Source organism: Phalacrocorax aristotelis, chromosome 5 (genome assembly GCF_949628215.1).
Source record: "Phalacrocorax aristotelis chromosome 5, bGulAri2.1, whole genome shotgun sequence".
Classification (NCBI taxonomy): Eukaryota; Metazoa; Chordata; class Aves; order Suliformes; family Phalacrocoracidae; genus Phalacrocorax; species Phalacrocorax aristotelis.
This window is the reverse complement of record NC_134280.1, coordinates 67131806-67151141: the sequence shown is the minus strand read 5'-3', so window position 1 is coordinate 67151141 and position 19336 is coordinate 67131806. Positions and strand designations below refer to the sequence as shown.

General features: G+C 39.9%; 1 protein-coding gene across 2 annotated transcripts; it reads left to right on the top strand.

The window, feature by feature from the left end:
- The first annotated feature begins 983 nt into the window (after positions 1 to 983).
- ZDHHC13 (zDHHC palmitoyltransferase 13) lies at positions 984 to 19192 on the top strand. Of its 2 annotated transcripts, none has more exons than XM_075094978.1 (17): positions 984 to 1100; positions 1830 to 1972; positions 2417 to 2539; positions 2994 to 3071; positions 4320 to 4464; positions 5802 to 5866; positions 6533 to 6695; positions 7738 to 7863; positions 8189 to 8322; positions 9137 to 9237; positions 11973 to 12097; positions 13174 to 13236; positions 13611 to 13704; positions 15111 to 15194; positions 16592 to 16749; positions 18160 to 18257; positions 18985 to 19192. In XM_075094978.1, exons 1-17 carry the CDS (start codon positions 1080 to 1082, stop codon positions 19118 to 19120), a joined length of 1857 nt encoding a protein of 618 aa, XP_074951079.1. In that variant the 5' UTR covers positions 984 to 1079; the 3' UTR covers positions 19121 to 19192. The 2 variants fall into 2 exon arrangements, with proteins under 2 accessions (XP_074951079.1, XP_074951078.1); XM_075094977.1 differs by lacking the exon at positions 984 to 1100 and adding an exon at positions 1349 to 1686.
- Positions 19193 to 19336: the final 144 nt, after the last annotated feature.

Here is a 19336-nt window from a genome sequence, read left to right as displayed (position 1 = left end):
TCTGCGTTATCTGAGAGTATTCACAAACCAACGAAAAAAAGCATTTGAATTTTTTTTTTCTGAAATTTTCCATCTTCTCATCGAGACTTACACGCCTCGGCGAAACTTTGGTAACTGGCAAACTTGCTAACAGGGTGTGAAGCTCTTAAAGAACTTGATGAAGAACCATTCCTTCTCCAAGGCGGCAACACTGACTTGAAAATACGCGCGATGTGCCAGGCCAGGCTTCCCCTCAGCAGATGAGAACTCCCTCCCCGCAGCCCCCCAAACCTCGCCATACCTCTGTCAGTTGGCACCGCGCTGAGCAGGACATTTTCTGTGGATCGAGGAGGAAGGGAGGAACGAGGGCGTACGCCAGCTGACACCAGCCCACGGCGCTAACCAACAGGCATTTTCAGTTCTCTCAAGATAGCTGATAACAGCTTGTTCTGGCCATTTGCTGTGCGATGGGGGTTTTTTGACTGAAATAGTAGATACTGCTCTAATGAGAGAGGAGAGTCTTGCTATGACTGTATGAAAGAGAAAATATTTTTTGCCCCCTTCAAAATAGTTGCAGAAAACTACATACAAAGACCTGTCGAGTGAATGTTATTAAGGTTGCAACATCAAACCCTTCAGCGTGAGAGGATGGGTTTCTGATTGCCTTAATAACTTTTATTCTGCCCCCGCTGTATGTGCTTAATAATAAAGCCTGCTTGCTCCTCCCCGGCTTTAATCAGGGCAAGGGCAGTCATAAATGAGGCATTGCTTTTGGAGTTTTTCTTTTATGTGCTCAGCATTAGGATAATTCTTCAGTAGCCTTTCACACTGTAATGTTTGCTTACAACATCACCATGTGTCAAAATGTTTACAAGGGCTGGAAACTCCTTCTCGTGTTTTAATACCAACTTTGAGCCCTGCCTGCGGTAGCTCCAGGTGCTCTCCCCGCTCCTCCCGCTGTACCCGGCGGCTGCCCGGGCCGGGGACGGGTGTGTGCCCGCCCCGGCCCGCCCCGGGCCCGGCCCCGCCGCCTGCCGGAGCCGGTAACCAGGAAGCGGGAGCAGGAAGCTGCGGCGGTCGCCGAGCTCCAGGCGGGGAGGATGGCGGGCGGCGGCCCAGCGGTGAGGGGAGCCCGGGAGCGGCGGGAAGGAGGGTGGGTGCTGAGGAGGCGGCTCTGCCGTCGGTCTGCCCGGCCGCGGCGAGGTGCCCGGGCCCGCAGCGCCGGCCCTCGGGGCCCCGTGAGGCGGCGGGCGGGAAGGCGGCTGGAGCCGGGGAGGGGCGGCGGGCCGGGACGCGGCCCTGGCTGCCGGCCGGATCCCCTCGGGGCGAGCTCGGAGGCGGGCGGGCGGCCGCTGGGCTGCCCCGGGCTGGGCTCTCCCCGCGGCGGCGGCGGGGGACTCCGGCTCCCGGCGGCTCCGTTCGGCCGCGGAAGGAGGCCCGTGTCCTGCCGGGCGGGCGCCTTCCCTGGGGCCTGGCGGCTGGTGTTGAGCCCGGCCGGCCCTGGGCCTCCCGAGCCCGCCCGTGCGTGTCGGATTCTCCTCAAGGACGCTGTCATTTCTGGGGTTGCGGCGCTGCTGTGGGCGAGGGCGTCCGGAGCCCGCTCTGCGAGGTGTCGGCGCCATCCTAATTCGGCCTCATGGACCTGAACCCTCTCCCTTCAGCCCTCCCGTGTCCCTGCACCGAATGCAAGGATTAGTCTCTTTTCAGGTGGTTTTAACTGTGCTTTAAATTCACTTTCCTATTTGTATTAATGCAACTTAAGAAGTATAGCACGTGCAAGTGGTAAGGAGGGAGGTGTAGTGTACAGCACAGAAATAACATTTGTTGATAGATGCGTTGTCAATCAACAGTGTAAAAACCATTGCCATGGGCCTCATCGACCCCATATGCACAACTGCCATAGCGCCCGCAGGGATAAAGACCTACCGGTGCTAACGGGACCGTACCCAATTGTTGAAGACCCTAGCACCTGTGACATCGTCAAGGCTACGCAGTAAGTACATGTTCTGTGTGTGCAAAAATCACAGAATCACTAAGGTTGGAAAAGACCTCTAGGATCATCAAGTCCAACCGTCAACCCAATGCTACCATCCCTCCTAAATTATGAAATAGGTGGGAGTGTCCCCAAATGTGAGTCAGGTTGGATAGTTTTACAGTGGAAAATTTTCCAGTTTCATTTTCTCCCCATAGTAAAAGAATCCCCATAGAAAAAAATCACGTAAAGGTGCTAGTGTAAATATTTTTATCATAAACAATGGTATCTCAACCAGGTTTGTTTTGTTAGGTAGGAAATTTTACTTGACAGGGCTCAGCCTGACTCTTTTTGAAAAGCTTTCATCAAATGTAGGGTGGAATTTGCTCAAGTATGTGGCTGTCTCTAAACTGGAGGATACTTAATGAATGATAAGTAAATCAATGTGGTTTTCTCTCATTTAAGGTATGGAATAGTAGAGCGATGCAAAGAACTGGTAGAGGCAGGATACGATGTTCGGCAACCAGACAAAGAAAATGTAACTCTTCTTCACTGGGCGGCGATAAACAACAGACAGGAGCTGGTTAAGTAAGCTCTAGAGTCCTTGGGAAAGTAATACAAGCATTCTGCCACTGTTATTTATAATCACTATGTGGCTATTATACTTCAAAACAAAGGGAACAGGCTGCTTGAGAAGAAAAGCATAAAATACAAATTTTAACCCAATTACCTTTGTGAAAATGTCACTGAAATGTAAAGTTACCATGGTTTCTTTATGTTTGAAATCATGTAATACATGAAATCATTAGATTTTCCTGGGTTTGGTTTGGTTTGTTTAACAAAGATTAAAGCTGATTTTATAGGTGCCTTGCTAGTTGTTGTATTTTCCCTTTTGTTTCATTTTCTCAAAACAGCATCTTTGTTGCAAAAATACTCTTTTTTAATTATGAGCTATTTTCTACTAGAGCTATCTTATCCTTAGTATAATGTTTTAATATTTTATTACATCTCTTTTTAACTGTATTGCGTTGCTGTTATACAGATATTATATCTCCAAAGGTGCAATAGTGGATCAGCTAGGTGGAGATTTGAATTCAACTCCCCTTCACTGGGCCATCAGGTATGCTGCTTGCAACTACTCATTGTAAATCTGGTAGTATTAAGTGAAGCTACGTAATTACTGAAGTTGTGCGTTGTGTAGTACAGCAGTGGTCATCTTAAACCAAATTCTGTGGTATGTTTATTTTTCTACCGTATAAGGAATTTCACTGCATGTCCATAACAATGCTGAAATCTGTTCTCTGATTCCTGGCAACCTTGCAGGCCACAGAGTTGTGTTCAGTGTCTGTGTTTTAGTCACTCGGACTTGCGTTTTGAAACTTTCCCTAGGGATGAAACAGTGCTGTTAAGACTTCGCCTCATAAGCCCTGCCTTACTGGGCAAGGAAGACTTGGCTGTGTCAGGTCGCTGAAGTTAGCGTTTGGTGCTTATTAGGGCACAGTTTAAGTCTGAAAAACTTGTGGGCACAGTTCCCTCGGACATCAGCCTGTCTCACCAGTATGCTCTCAGTTGTTTTAGCTTCTGCACTAGATTCCCGTGGTGTGCTCTCATAAGACTCAGCGCTGCCAGTGCTGAGCTATAAAGCACAAGCATGTAGCGGTAGGACCAGTTTAAGACATTGCTCAGAGGCGCATGGAGAGGTGTTTGAGCTTCTCCCAGTGGCCCTAGCTTTTCCTCTTGGGCTCCTTATAGCTGCCACCACAAATGTGCAGTGTCTCTTCCTGGGCAACAGTAGCTGTTGCTGCTTGTGTGTGTTTAATGCCTCTTTGGGTCTGCTCTTTCTACATCTACATCTGCTCTAGACTACATCTGTTCAACCTGATACAGTTTAAAGTCATACAACTTTGGCTTCTATGACATGACTTCAGTAAAATGATGAACAGAGCAAAGCGCTGCTTCTCTGGAAAAACCATAACTTTAAGTAATTATTCTGGGATAACTTCTCAGACTGCGAATTCTCATGCTGGAAGATCGGTGCTTTCTTCTGGATGATCTTAATCTTCTGCCAAAAAAAGTTAGATACTTCTTCTGAGAAAGACTGCTCGCAGGAGTAATTACTATAGGATAACCATTGTATTCTAAACTGACAGTTTGCCTTAGGCTGACTTTATAAGTTATGTATTTAATATAATTCTCTGATATAAACTTTTAATTAAAAAAGAAGTAATTTCCTGAATAAAAACACAAGAATCTGAAAGGACTTTTTTTTTTTTGCAGGGTTATCTGTGGGAATTATTAAGGCAATACTTTCATCAGTATTTCCATCTTTTTTGTCATCTCTGTAGTTTCATTTCCTATATCATTACAGACAAGGACACCTACCTATGGTCATATTATTGTTGAAATGTGGAGCGGATCCCAGTCTTATTGATGGGGAAGGATTCAGCAGCATTCACTTAGCGGTGCTGTTTCAACACATGCCCATTGTAGCTTACCTCATATCAAAGGGCCAGGTACGTTGTTGATGTCTCACGTATTGTTTTCTACTCACTAGCAGCTGCCTGTGTGTACAATACATTTCAGAATTAACTGTTTTGTTTTCTAGATGATAAGCAGGCATTTGGCAACTACTTCCCTGTACCATAAGTTCAGAGAAACTTAGATTATTTATATGCGTGTGTGTGTGTGTGTATACATATATATATATATATGTATATTTGGGGTTATTTTTAATACTCCCCTGTTCTTGTCATCCCCACACATGCACATTCACGTACAGTTCAGAGTGTTTAAGGAGAGTTGTTCAGGCTCTGCAGATTTGGAGTGCTGTATAAATAACAACTGGCTTTTAAACCTGAGAACAAAAGGCAGTGTATGAAATATATATGTCATGAAGTATTTACTATCTAATTACGATTTTGTAACTAATGATCTGTGCAATTGTCCATCAGTTGAAGCGTGCAGAATAGATGATCATCCTAGGTCTGAAATTTTTATTAGAATTTTCTATGTTTTCTGCAATTTTATGTTGTATCCGCTCTAGTTGATGTCTGCGTAGCTTACGTCTGAAGTAAGCAGAATTAATGACTAGCGTAACAATTTTCTAATAAAAATGAGAGGAGAGTTCTCATATCATCTAGACTGCTTCTTTGAAACACTGAGTATTTAGATTTAAAGATCTGTAAGTTTATTTCCTTTCTCATAGAGCTCTCTTTAGTAGAGTAACTGACTTCTGGAATGTAGGTATAGATGGTATATATCACAAGCATTCTGAAGTTTTTAGCCCACCTATCTTCTACTAAAAAGTCCAAGAGTTTAAGCATTTAAGTAAATGTGCTCTGACATAATGATGGGTGGAGATCGGGAGAAGGAAACCTTCATTGTGAAGAAGGAGGAAGAAAATTTGGTAATGTGAGTTAGATGTTTAAATAACGATGTCTTGAGGTGCATAATCAATGAATCATTTTTTGTTGTTCTAATAAACCAGTTTTACTTACTCGGGCATTCTGTTACGTACCTCTCTTTATACAAGGAAGAAGGTTAACATTGCTTCACAAGGTGGTTTTATTTACAGTATTTTTGCACAAAAGAGGACGAGAAATGTGGTTAGCATGGTTTCTTTAAAAATATCCTTAGTGGAGACTCAGCATATTCTGAAAGGGATGACACACAAGACTCATAGAGGGGTGGGGGGGATGTTTAAATGAGCATTGGCTTCTTGGCTGGTAGAATTTGGTTCCTTTCCACTACTGCGGTGAAGCTAAGCCAGTTGTATAGCTCTGAATCTGACCATCTAACTCCATTTCCTGAAATCACTGGTAATCACATGCTTGTTATCTTTTATACTTAGAACATAGACACAACAGACTTCAATGGGCAAACACCTTTAATGTTAGCAGCGCAGAAAGTGATTGGGTAAGTAGTAAATAACTTAAGAATAATCTATTTTGTTGTACCCAAGAAGCGGTGAGGTGATTGCTGTTCTTTTTCTGAATTTTTTGTTAAACTGGCATTCCTTTCCGTTTTGGTTGTACTAAAACAGGCAGTATTTCAGAGATCAAGAGTTATGAAGTAGCTAATTGGATATAGCGAAGAGAGTCAAAAGAACTTCTAAAAGAAGTTCAGGTTCGTGGCTGAACTGTCTGCAGCATTGTTGTGCTTTCCCAGAAATGAAAATAAATGGAGGTGGATGCAGTAAAATACATTTAGAATAAATAAAATGTGGAGATGTATGCTTATACATGGTGTTGTAGAAAGATACAGTCGTGTATATACCTCATATTTGTTAAAATGGTAAGATAACGTAGTCTGGAGAAAAACCCCTCAGGACAGGTCCTGAATTAGAAATCTGTATAAATTACATTACCACCTGCAATCATCTCTCAGTCTATACAAATTATCTTTATCATCTAAATTATGAATTATCCTTTACAGTTGATGAGCTTGTTCTGAGACAAGGCATTGTGTATCTGCTGTTATTTCACAGAAGGGAAGAGTGGTTTTTATAAGTTGTTCAAAAGTTTCATCTCCAGTATAAATTATCTTCTGTTTGTTAACTTCTACACTTTTCTTTTCATCTAGACCAGAACCCACAAGGTTTCTCTTAAAGTTTAAACCCTCTCTCAATGCTGTAGACAATGTTCAAAAGAATACTGCACTGCATTGGGCAATAACATCAGGAAATGTTAGTGCAGTGGATCTGTTGCTGGAAGCTGGTGCCAGCCTGGACGTAAAAAATATCAAGGTACAATTTCTTTCATGATATTTCATGCCACGTGGCATGAATGTGTAAAATGAATGTAAAGAAAAATCTGAGTCCTCTCCACTTTGGATATCCTTTGCAACAGGGGTCGACTAAGAGCACGCGTTCTTAGTCTTTCCCAAAGGGAGTGAGCACCTTCCTTGCGGTGTGGCTCACAGTATGAATGCTGAGATTTTTTGCAACGTTTGTTTAATAAAAACCAAGCCTTTCGGTTGCTTTGAACGTAATTGCGCTCTTTGCAGATTTTCCCCCTGCCCCCCCCCCCTTTTTTTTTCCTTTGGTGTTTTTGTTTTGTTTTCTTAAAAATTGGCCGTTTTCTACCTCACAACATTGTCATGAGGACTAATGACTTAGTCCAGATTTTTAAAAACGAAAATGTCTTGGTGTTCAGTGAGACTCTAAGACTTGAAAGAGATGTGTGTGTCATCGGGTGCAAACCAGTGTTTGGCAATGCCTGGTTGTAGATTCAAAAGGGCTGGTCGTATATGAAAGTCTTTATCCTAATACTTGTAAAAACTGATAGTGAGAAGTATAAATGTTGAAAGCATCAATTCCTGTGACTGTATAGATATGTTTGCACAACGTAGTTGTCCAGGGTGTGTGTATGAAGCTGTGGAGTTTTTCCATCTGCTGCTTTTTTTTCTTTTAAATTCATATGTGTGACTTAGGATATTGCTGTTTGGTTTTAAAACCTTAACATAAACAAGAAGCCTTCCCTTTCAGTAAGCATGTAATATTCTAGCAGGCAGTTTACCGTTTCAGGTTATTGGAGACACTCCAACAAATAACTCAAATGGATGCAGTCTGGTTGCAAGAATCAGTTTTTAGAACTACAAAGCACTGGATTAAGCATGTTTAAACTCTGAATTTAGCTTATCATTGCCTTAAAAAGAAAGGAGGGGTGGGGCTGAGAAGTAATTGCCCAGTTATTCCTGTTTTAGCTTTATTTATGTCCTGCTTCTGTTTAAAAGAAAAGCATGTATGTGTTAAGTGCATAAATAACTAAACATTTCTGTTGTTGAAGGGAGAGACACCTCTTGACCTTGCTTATCAGAGTCTGAATCGCTTCATGGTTCATATGGTAAAAGAAGAAGAAAGAATGAGAAGCAGAAGAAATAACAGATTACTGAAAATAATAGAGAAATATGAGGTAATTTCCCAAGTAATAACTAATGGAAGTAAAGCTACAGCACCCTGTGTTCAGAATAGTATGAAACTTAACTCTTTGCTAACATGAGGATCTTCTAAAGCTTGGGACGTTGGGTGCACAAAAATGAAATTCTTTAAAGCACGTAGCAGTGGTTTGGTTGGGGTTTTTTGTGTCATTCACCCCACACACTTTTGACGTATTGATGTGTCACCTTGTCATATCTACCCTGAGTCTTTCAACATTTGCTATCACACTAACTGATTACTTTTGAAGTAAGTCCTGCTTGAATACTTTGTTCTAATTTTAACAATAATCATTTTAATAGCTCTTCCTGCTGTTGGCATCTTTCTTGACATTGATGTGGGCCATAGGATACATAATGAATTTAAGTTCTGATTCCTGGCTTTTGAAAGGAGGCCTGCTTCTCTTCCTGCTGTTCGGGATGGCTCTGTTTGTGAGGTTTGTGGCTTTTTATCTCTGTGTTTAATTGTTACAGACACCATATAAGGTATCTAATGCAGTATTCTTTTCAGAGTTTGGTTTCACTTGGCATGAAAGATGCACTGCAGCCTTTTCTCAGGAGGTGTGTGAAGGATTTAAATATATGTAATTTTTTGAATGACTGTAGAAATCAAATGTCTTCAGGTGTGCAAAATAATAGTTTTTCATAATGGAAAGACTTGGGGGGGGGGCGGAAAGCAAACCCCAAAAACCTAAAGCGTTTAAGCAGTCTGTTAGCTGATTTTAAATGACAGAGAGTGTTCTTGAAAGTCTGCATCTGGTAGACACTGAGATATCCATGACAGTGCTCAAAAATATGCTTTATCTCAACTTTTCCTTCTTTATTTCTGACACAGAATGAGTTCTAACGAACTATTTCCTCCCCTTTTGTTCCTCAGACCTCCAGTGTTATCCTAAGCTGTTTCACACGTTTCCTGCTTTCTTCAACAGTTCCTGCAACATTAGTTGAAACGGCAATGCTATCAGTGTCAAATGGGCAGAGATTGCAGCTTTCACCCAGTGCTACACCACTTCTAAAATATAATATTTGGGTGGAACAGAGCACTCTTCAGTTTCATTTTTGCATTGTTAATCCCCTACGCATCTGGCTACAGAACGCTTTTGAGTGACAATTCTTGATTGCTTTGAGAGACTTGAAGTATACTTTGTGTGTGAAAGTTTTTAAAATAACAAAACAGATGATTTATACTCCATGGAGTTACAGTTTAAATATATTTTTTAAAAATAATTTTTTCTCTTAATATTTCTTCAGGCAATTTGTGGGGCTCAAGAATCTGAGGTATCTTCCCACAGCATTTCTGCTAAGTTCAGTTTTTTGGATGTCTGTGACCTGGTTTGTCTGGTTCCTGCCTAATATCCTTTATACTCAAGAAATGCAATAGGACTCTCCTTGCAGTTCCTAATAAATCTAGGCCTGGTCATGCAGATAGTAATGAGCAGTCCCAGACAATTCCACGTGACTGTTAATGGCTGGTAAGATTGGTTTACTTCCATTGGGCAGGGGTGAGATAACTCTAGGTTCAATTTAAAGTTATATGCAGACTGAAAATCTGTACCTTCTTTTATCTTTAGCAGATATTTGTGTCCAATTCAGACCTATTTCTTATGTTACTGGAATATCATAGTGAAGATGCCTTTGTTACAAATGTAACTGACTCTGTTAACATCTCCATGTGACTCTCTAATCTTCCTCATTGAGACTCTCATACAGTAATGTATTTTGACATGTGGTATAACCAGATAACACATGCATTAATAATAATTTTCAAAGCATCTCTTGTCTCTAAAATGGCAAGGATCAGACAGTTAGTGGTATTCGTGCTTCTGCTTTTAAGAACACCACCACCATCCCCCCTCAAAAACAAAAAACAAGGAACAAATTTTTTCATGTCCCTCCAAAAGAGATATTCCAGTCTCCTATCTATCTTTACTCACAGAGTGTGCTGCATCCTTAGTGTACAGTGGATTAATTTCTACCTGTCATTTACTTTCTTCAGAGAGGCTTTGCACTGCTAAGTACAAGAATGCTTTAGTAGTTTACACTCACTTTTTAGTGCCCTGCTCTTTCGTACAGAGGAGGCATCTATTTATTTATCGAAAAAGTTTTGTGAAAAGGCCTTCAGGGAGATACTTAGAACTGTAAATAATTTTATTCTAAACCAGCTAGAATATATTGCTACACAATTTTAATTAATTTTTAATTACTTCATCCTTTAAGTGGCATTTTCTTTTCTACTGTTCCCAATTAAGATGTCCTTAATAGAATTACCGGGATTAACTTCGATGAACTGATCAAGTGTATTCCCACTGGGGATACACGCATATGCTTGTCTAAATGAAAATCATGTTATGCAGTGTTGCGTTGTGAAGTTTTAAGGGTTTTTTGGTGTCATCTAAATTAAAAGCAAAAAAATTCCAACGATAGGGGTTTGAGTCAGACACCGTGCTGAAGACGGTGAGCGTAGCAATACTCCTGAAGGCCTAACCATAGCTTGGTGAGGTGGGCAAGTGGATAGTTTTCCATTTCACTGTCCAACCCTTTTCCTCATGAAAATGTTTTCCTTCTGGAACTTGTCACAGATCTGAGTGTTATAAAAGTGTTCATTAGTTAAGTTACCTGTATTTATGTCTGTCAAAGTGTTCCTCTAGACTGAATGAAAATCCAGCCATCCTAATTAAGGACTTCTCTCAGCTCCAAAAATACAATAGGAGTGCAAATAGGCCGGTAACGTCCACAAGAAATGCGCCATCATTTTGACTTCTGTGAGTGCACCCTGCAATTGGACTGTAACAAACACAGCTCTAAGTCTGGTAATATACAGTGGCAATATTTCATAAGTCATCATCTTGATTTTCATTAGAGCTATTTGCAGTGGTGTTAGTTTGTAAGGCAAAACAACCTTGAGGTTGCAGTACTTTATTTAAAAGAGTTATTCCTGCTCTGCAGTTTATACAGGGGCTGAACAGTCACTGGAGATGGAATCCAGGCATGGGCTCGCTGGCGGCTCCTTGGTGGCATCAGGGACTGTTCTTTAGCAGCCCAGACTCTCAAGTTTGATGCTTGAATGTAACTGGTATGAAACTTGCCCTGCTCCACGTTCCTCTGTTGCTGTATAGAGAGTTAATATTGATGTGTTTTTTTCCCCCTTTCAACTGACATACAGATGTTTTTAGTCCATAGTGTAAAAATATGTTCCTAATGACCGTATATCCTCCCTCACGTATAATGATAAATTGTCTGCTAGAGAAGCTGCAGCAAATAACGATATATAAAAAGTACTGAATTTAAGTCTATTTCTCTGGAGCTCATGAGAGATTAATTCCCTCCATATAATGTAAATACAACGGTCAGCCACTGGGTAAAAGCAAACAGTATGCAAGAAGTAAAATGTCCAATTAGACCAGAAATTTTGTTATTTCATAGTCCTGGATTTTCTAGTATATTTTTGAGGAAGAAGGCTTCCCAGTAGCTGTCCTGTTACCTTCAGAAGTGTTTAGCAGTGTGTGCTTGGGTTTTTTTGAGTGACAAAGTAGTTTCGGGATGACTTCCAGTTGCATTTTTCTGTCCAAATTTATTGAGTTGTTTTAGCTGAGACAAACAAGAGGGCAAGATGTAGAAAACAGTCTGAGTAAGAGCCTGTTCAGTGACGAGGGGTGTGTGCAGCAGTCAAACAAATCTCACAGCTGCTGGAAGCTTAATAACTATGTGTGTCTGATTGATATTGTTTAGATACAATAGAAAAACTTCAGAGGGAAATAAGAAATTTTACATTCATTTTACATCTGTTAAATATTCAAAGGCAAAAGTCTGCACTCTGCTAGTGAGGATGACAGGGACCTATACTGTGATGCAGGTCTATACAGTTGTAAAAGTCTTCTCCGGCACTCAGACTAGACAGAATATTCAGCTTCTCGGATGTGATGGCCTCTGAAGGACAGAGAGGATCCTACTATAAAAATGCAAGTCATTCTTTTCCTTTTTATGTGTTGCTTGTAAAATAACATAAACTAATTTTAGATTATTTGCTTTGTTTGACAAGTAGCGGTAATACATGGTATGAGAATATATTCCTTAACCTGAATATTACATGTAACAGATACAATTTTTGAAATCACTGCCGTGTTCAGTGCAGTGGGTCTTCTTTATTACTTCTATAAAACTTGGAGAACTGATCCTGGATATATTAAGACTTCAGAAAAAGAAAGAAAAGAAGTAGGTGATTTTGTACAAACAAATGGGAGGGGAGGGCTAACCTGGTGCAACGCTTACGTACTTCTCGTTGATGTGTTTGTTGGCACATGCAGCTTTGTTTAACTTGAAAGCAGTGAAATACACTTTGTTCTTTTAAGAGTTTTTAGTTCTGTCATTGAACAACATAGATTGTAGACAGTGTTTCCTACTCCTGCTTGTTTCCTTATCCTCATCTTCCTGCCATAATTTCCTTGCTTCCATCTTCTCATTGAAATGTGAGAAACTTCGTACAGACCCACACCAGTGATGTTTTATGTGATATAAATTCACATAGAACTTCACTTAATAAATAGCAGTTATGTATGGTTTCCACTCCAGTTGTCTAAGGTTAGAAGGAGATATTCACAGCGCTTTCCTACAATTCTCCATGCTCGTTAGACATACCAAAGGCTAGAAATGGCTTGAATTTTCTCAGTTGCTTTGAAGACGTGTACAATGGTTTGGGTTTTGTGCTTAAGCATCATGTAAATCCCTTGCTATTTCCCAGCTCTGTTTTAGAATGGCAAAAAGAAATCATGGCCTACCAATCAGTGGAGAATTTAGTAGTTTGGTCTCCCCAGCCTGTGGATTAAGGAAAGCATTTTGTTTGTGATGTCTTTGCTCTCCATGAGGTGCTATTTCTTCAGGTTGCCAGGGAGAATAAACTGCAATTTTAGCTTGCTGCCACAGGACTAGTAAACGCTGTCCATCTAGTGCTCATAAAGGAACAGTAGAGGAGCTCCGCATCTCTGTCAAGTCTGGCTGACTAGATGAGAGGCACCTGGTACCTTAATACCATCTAATTTTAAATAATATTTCGTTCACATTATTGGGTAATTTTGGCAACATGGAGATACTTCTCCGAATGGGTGAAGTTGCATTAGTCTTCGCTGTTTTGTGTTTCTCATGGACCTTTTTAAATAAATAGCAAGTTCTTATAACTCCCGGTGCTTGGCACTCAAAATGCTTATGAACTGCAAAAGGCCTAATGTGAAGATCTTCATAGATCCCCCTGAAAATGTGATCCAAATGCAAGCGCAAACTACTTTGTCTTTCAGAACATTGTAGCTCTCGCAGAAGCAGGTTGCTTGGACTTCAGAACATTTTGCACGTCGTGTCTTGTAAGTGAGGCTTTGGTGTTTGTTTTTTTCAACCTGGCTTTTACTCAATACTGATATAAAAACTTGTTCCTCATTGCTTGGTGCAAGTGTTACATGCGTGGTTTGTTATATAGTACTTAGATCTCTTTTTTGCTTTTATGGTGACAAAATTGATGCTTTGAGTCCTTGGACTCTAATCTTAATGAAATAATAATTATTTCCATCTCTCCTTTTGTAAAATTAAGCTGTATAGTTCTCATTTACTTTCTGTGTTGTGAGGTCTGTTACACAGAAATTGTACAAAATGTGATGGTGCCCATGAGATGATTCTCTAAACTTTGAGCAAAATAGGTGCTTTTGCTATGACTATGTTCTTTTCCTTCATCCTCAACTAGGTAAGGAAGCCTTTGAGATCCATGCATTGCATTGCTTGTGATTCATGTGTAGCCAGATACGATCAGCATTCTCTGTGGATTGGACAGTGCATAGGTGAGAGCATTTGTTTGATCAGATTTGAAAGCACCACTTATTTTTAAAGTTGCAGAAATAACATTTATCTCCTTAGAGAGAGAGCGCACCTGATAGATGAATACACAGTTGATCCTGAAAGGCTTACTGATATAGGTGCGAGAGGAAAATTAGATGGCAGAGAGAAAGGCAACTAAAATTATTAAAGGGATATAGCTGTCACTGTAAGAGGAGAGACCAAAAAGTCTGGGACTCCTTTTGAGAGAAGGAGGAACAGGGGGTATGATCGAGACTTTTTTTTTTAAAAAAAAAAGCAGTGAAGATGGTGCCAAAGTGAATGCAGAACTGTTGTTCGCCAAACACATCATACTGGGACGAGGGGAGGCTCAGTCAGAATAGCATGGGATTTTAAATTGGTAAAGAAAAAATGCCTGTATGTGCTAGGTAGGGAAATTTTGGAGCTTGCTGCTGTAAGGCTTTGGAGACACAGGCGGTATCAGAAGGTTCAGAAAGAGCAGACAAATTTTTGGTCAGCGTGTCCAAAAGTAGGTACTAAAAGAACTAGACAAGTACGCACGCTCTGACGTTTTAATGCGGTAGCTGTGGATGAGGAGAATGAACTCTAGGATGTGGCCAGGCTTGCATGTCCTCCTGAACTAATGCTGCCTGTTGTTGCTGTTAGAGGCAGCGAAGCGGGGCAGCTGGACCACTGAGATAGCCCCGTGTCTTGTGTTCTTCGAGAAACTCCCTCTTCCTTTCTGTCTCATTACTGGTGATGTTCAAGATAGAAAGGTTAGAGGTTTACATCTGTAGCAATGTATTTTTAGCATATTCTTTTGCCAATAGCTTTTTTTCAATGTTAAATATTTGGAGATGTTTTTATGGTGTGTGCTATTTACAAGGTGGTGAGATATCCTTCTGATGTGTTGTTTCAAAGTTTTGAGCAATACTGATTGTAATTTAAAGAAAAGTAATTTAAAGAAAAGTAATTGTGTGTCTTCATGTAACAGTTCTTCTGACAGAAGTCCGGGGTTTTTTATGTGTATGTTTGCAATTCTGAAGCACACAAAGGTCAAACAATTAAATTGAATAGCTTAGATTTTTCAGTCATATGAGACAACTGTACTGTGCACAGGGAGAGCTGTGGTTGCGTAGTTAGCCCTCACCTAGCTAAGAGAGCTGAAGGCGTGCTCTGAAGAAGAGACAAATCCCGGTTGACTTTGAGAACTAATTCTGTTGTATAAATTGGGATGGCTTACAGGAGAAAATTGAGAAGGGGATCAGCCTTGTCAAAGTCTCTTGGAGACAGCAGAGGTAATATTTAGGAGTGGTTTTGATTCTTTTTATTCCTGTTAATTTAAGGGGAAATACAAATCCTGCTGAATTTTAAAATGTCAACTTTTTTTTTTTCCTTCCCTCAAATTCAGGCATTGGGAACCATCGTTACTACCTATTGTTCCTGTCTTTCCTAATTGTGACTGGTCTCTGGCTGCTTTATGGAACTGTTCTGTGTATGTATCTGTTGAATTTATTTTAATTTACATTTCAAGGATGCGTTTGTATGGTCTTTATTTTTCAGCATTTCGTTTCCAGCAAGTGTAATTATACCTGCACAAATGATACGATATTTCAGCAGTGATGTCATCTTGGAATTCTGATTTAAATGAAAATACATGATATCTGAGTCTTTGGTCAAATATCTCCTTACCTATTTGTTGAGTAAGAAGAAAGAATCAGCTGTAGTGGGATGTCCATTAGAAAATACAGTATCAGAACATATTTTTGTTAGAGATGAAGTAGGGAAGCCATGTGGAGGAAGGTCAGGGTTCAGGTTCTAGTCTGGATACCCTTTACAGTAATAGAAAATAAGTTTGTAACTACATTATTGCAAAGGCTTTATTGAGTTTTGTTATTCGGAAATATCTGTATCGGACGCTTCCAAAAGTTTCTTTTTGTTTTTAATGTAGTGATAACTTTGAAAAGAAGAGAACTATATATGTCATTAATAAATCCAAACTGTTACTTTGGAAAATTAAGACATTTCTTGGAGGAGAGAGGAGAGCCCTATAATGCAGTACCTGAGGATGAATTAGCATAGCACTAACCTTTTAAATAAAAAGTAGAGGGAGTTAATTTTATTTTATATTGCTTCACATTATATTAAAATGAGTCAATATTCAACGTAGATTGAAGCAAACCAGCTGTGGCAGTGGAGGACACAGGGTGTGAACATGAGTTGCTTTTCTGTGTTTCAGTGTGGTCTTATGTGTGCAAAGAGCATGTGATTTTCTGTATTTCCTGTGTGTGAAGGAACACTGGAGGAAAACCTCTTTGTTGTTCTGCTGACATAGAGGCAAAAAAAAGTTGCCCTGCTTTTAGTTTGGGGTTTGGGGTTTTATTTTTAATAGGTTAAATACTTATGTGGTAGGCTTTAAGTTTCTCTTAAGAAATTTACAGAAGATGGACATTCCTGTTTACGTCTATTCAATAGTCGTAAAATGCCGCTTTCAGTATTTCATGTCACCATCACGTTGCCTTTGTTGATGATGGTGTGTAAGATAAATGATAAATTCTTGTCCTAAAATTACAAATAAGGATGAAGCAACATTTCAGAATTGTCAAAGTCTTGACAATGAGAGATGATGACTTATTTCAGTATCATATAAAAGTACGTAGCCAGTGCCTTGAATGTTTCTTCTGTGGATTATGAACACGTAAAGTAAAGATTATGCAGCCAGAATAGCAAGCAGTCACATACCTATGTGGGTGCTTTTAAGTAGGAACACAATATATTAAACATAGTATTTCTAGAGCATATCGCTATGTAATATTTATTTCATGCAAATAATCTTTTTTACAGTTCTTAAGTGGCCTAAAAACATAATAAACTGATTATGTATCTTGTCAGATTGGTCAAACCATTGTGCAACAAGTTATCATCAAGATGGAGTGTGGACGTACTTCACCCAGATAATGCGTTGTTCTCCGTGGGTTTCCTACATCTTTGCAGTAGCCTGTTTTCATACTGTATGGGCGTCATTGTGGCTAACTGTTCAGCTTTCTCAGGTATTATTTTGCTTCAGTTTAGGCTCCTCTCTTAGAGTCATCGTATTAAAGCTTCTCCCTAGATGATTTGCTCCCATAAAAACTTTGTGCCTGCTATCCTTGACTAATTAACGTCACATCTAGGTCCTTTTCTTAAATCTCAGGGCAGTCCTTTTAAGTTTCATGGGTACTTGCGCACTAAGCGTCCCCATGCTAAAAGTAGGATCACAGTCTGCAAAACGTTCCTATAACCGAGTTCTGGGTTTCCCACTCATCAAAAACTCCAAACCTAAAAAAAAGATGTATGCAAAGGCAAGAAACTTGTTTGACTAACAGAACTGGTATTACTACCCCAAAAGAGGCACAAAAGCTCAATGGCATAATCAGTGCTGATACGGAAATTCTACAGCAGAGCATCATTAGACTGTATTAAATCCTATCGCTGCAATAAAAACATATGACCTGGATTTTATCCTGATGAGGACTGTCAAATTTCTTGTTTATGTTTTTCTCGGAGAGCTTAGCTATGCAACCAGGATGGAGAAAAGCTGTCTTAAAACATCTAGGAAACAGCTTGTTTAGCAGCTTCTAGAAAAGCTGTGTCATCTGAATATGCATTAAGCATACTGAGCTGAAGATATGGTTTACATCTTGTGGATTTTTTTTTTTTTTTTAAATTTTAGAATGTGTACTGCTAGATTTCTGTAGTGTCCACGACACTGAGATACCATCCTGGAGAAAAAAAGGACCTACGTAGGATATTTACAGTTAACTACTGTGTTTTGTACACAGTACTTTGTAAATGTACCGCTTCATGATATTGAGCGTGTCATTCAGCAAAGCAACCTCGCAGCTGTTTGTAAGGGCTTGTAAGATTTATGTTGATTTGAAAAAAAAAAAAAAAAAGAAAATGGAAAAGGAATAAGTAAGCAAAACTGCGAAACCCCCTAATAAATCTCCTTGTGAAACTCGGTGAATGAAGACGTCAAATCAAGGAAATGAAAAAGTTTCTGTGGAGCCTCTGACATCTACTTCATCATTTTTGCTAAGCTACTTTGTCTTTTTTAGGGGGATCTTTTTCTACTAATTTGTGTGGTAGAATATAGAAAAAAAATATGAGGAGATAGGTGCTTAACTGCTGTAGATCATCTACAGACAGCTGTAAAAGTACAGTCTTTACAGTCATCCCAACTAAGCTTCCCTTCTTGGTGGAAACATTAATGTTACAGCTTGCTGGGTTCTGTTTTAGTCCAAGTGACATTTGAAAACATACTTTTCAGTCATTAGTTATGGCAGCACTTACTTACGTGGTAGATCAGGCCCACCTCCTTCCCCCCTCTCCCCCTTCTCAGTGACGTCTTTTGGTATCACCAGAATTCTAATTTGTGATGTTCATGTTTTAACCATTACTTACATTTTCTTTTTTGTAAGATTGCATTCTTGGGATTGACCTCGCATGAGAGAATGAACCTCCTGATGCAGAGAAAATCTTCTAAGCATCCTGTTTCACTCAGGAGAACTCCATACAAGTGAGTGTTAATGAATAGTGTGTTTTAAGCACATACTTTTTCAGTACAGATTTGCTTGACTACTTCGTAAATGCAAAAGAATGGTGTTCTGTGGATGTGCTAGTCATGCCTGTTATGAGTTGGGTGAAGAGGAAATGGATCTCATTTTCCTTGCGGAGAACTTCCTTTGCCCTAGGAAATAAACAGCCAGCATAAGAGCTCCTGGGGCTCTTTCTGCACGGCTGTGTATATCGGAAGAAGGAGTGCCAAATTAGTCCATAGCTCTAATCAGCGGATGCTCTTTTGGGGGTGAGGGAGGGTTTTCCTTTAATTTGTCTTCAACCTCTGTGCCTGTTCTGTAGGTTCAGAAAGAGAATTAAGGTGTGAACTTGCCCCTTTCTGACCTTTTCTGCAGTATTTAGCTCAACAGAGAAACTCGTACTAAGGTCTCCCTGTTATACTAGAAGTCTGTATTTCCTCGTGTGTGTTAGCAGATGAGATCTTACTAAGTACTAACTTAAATACTTGAGTCCAAGTTAATCTGCTCTCACTCTTAAATGTAATACAGGTTGTAAAAGTTCAACAAAGGAGTAATGCTCAATAGAGAACTGTTCTTATGTTTCTTCTCCGAGAGCTGTCTTCACCGACAGCTTTATATCTTAAGTACTGTCTTATGGTGAATGTGTATTTCTGATGCCTGCAGTCGTCTTTTCTTAGGTTTATTAATGGATATTTCTCTCATTTTCAGTCTTGGATGCTTCCAGAATCTTGCAGACTTTTTTCAGTGCAGTTGCTTTGGTATGTTCAAACCCAATGTAGTTGACTGGACCAAGCAATACAACCTTTTTCATCTGGGAAAGGAGAAAAATGTTCGTTCTGTATGAAGTTTTCCTTAATTTCTGAAGCTGTTGACCTGAAAGCTAAATAAAACTGGTTATTTTGTTAATTTTTACAAATTCTTCTGAAGTTGCTTCTTTTTATTTTTATTATTGTTTCGAATATTAAACCTATCTTGCATCAGCTACAGCAGGTTTGTATACGGAACAATCGCTGTGTGTCTGGGTATCTCTAGGTTGAGCTGCAACTATCTGAAATTATGT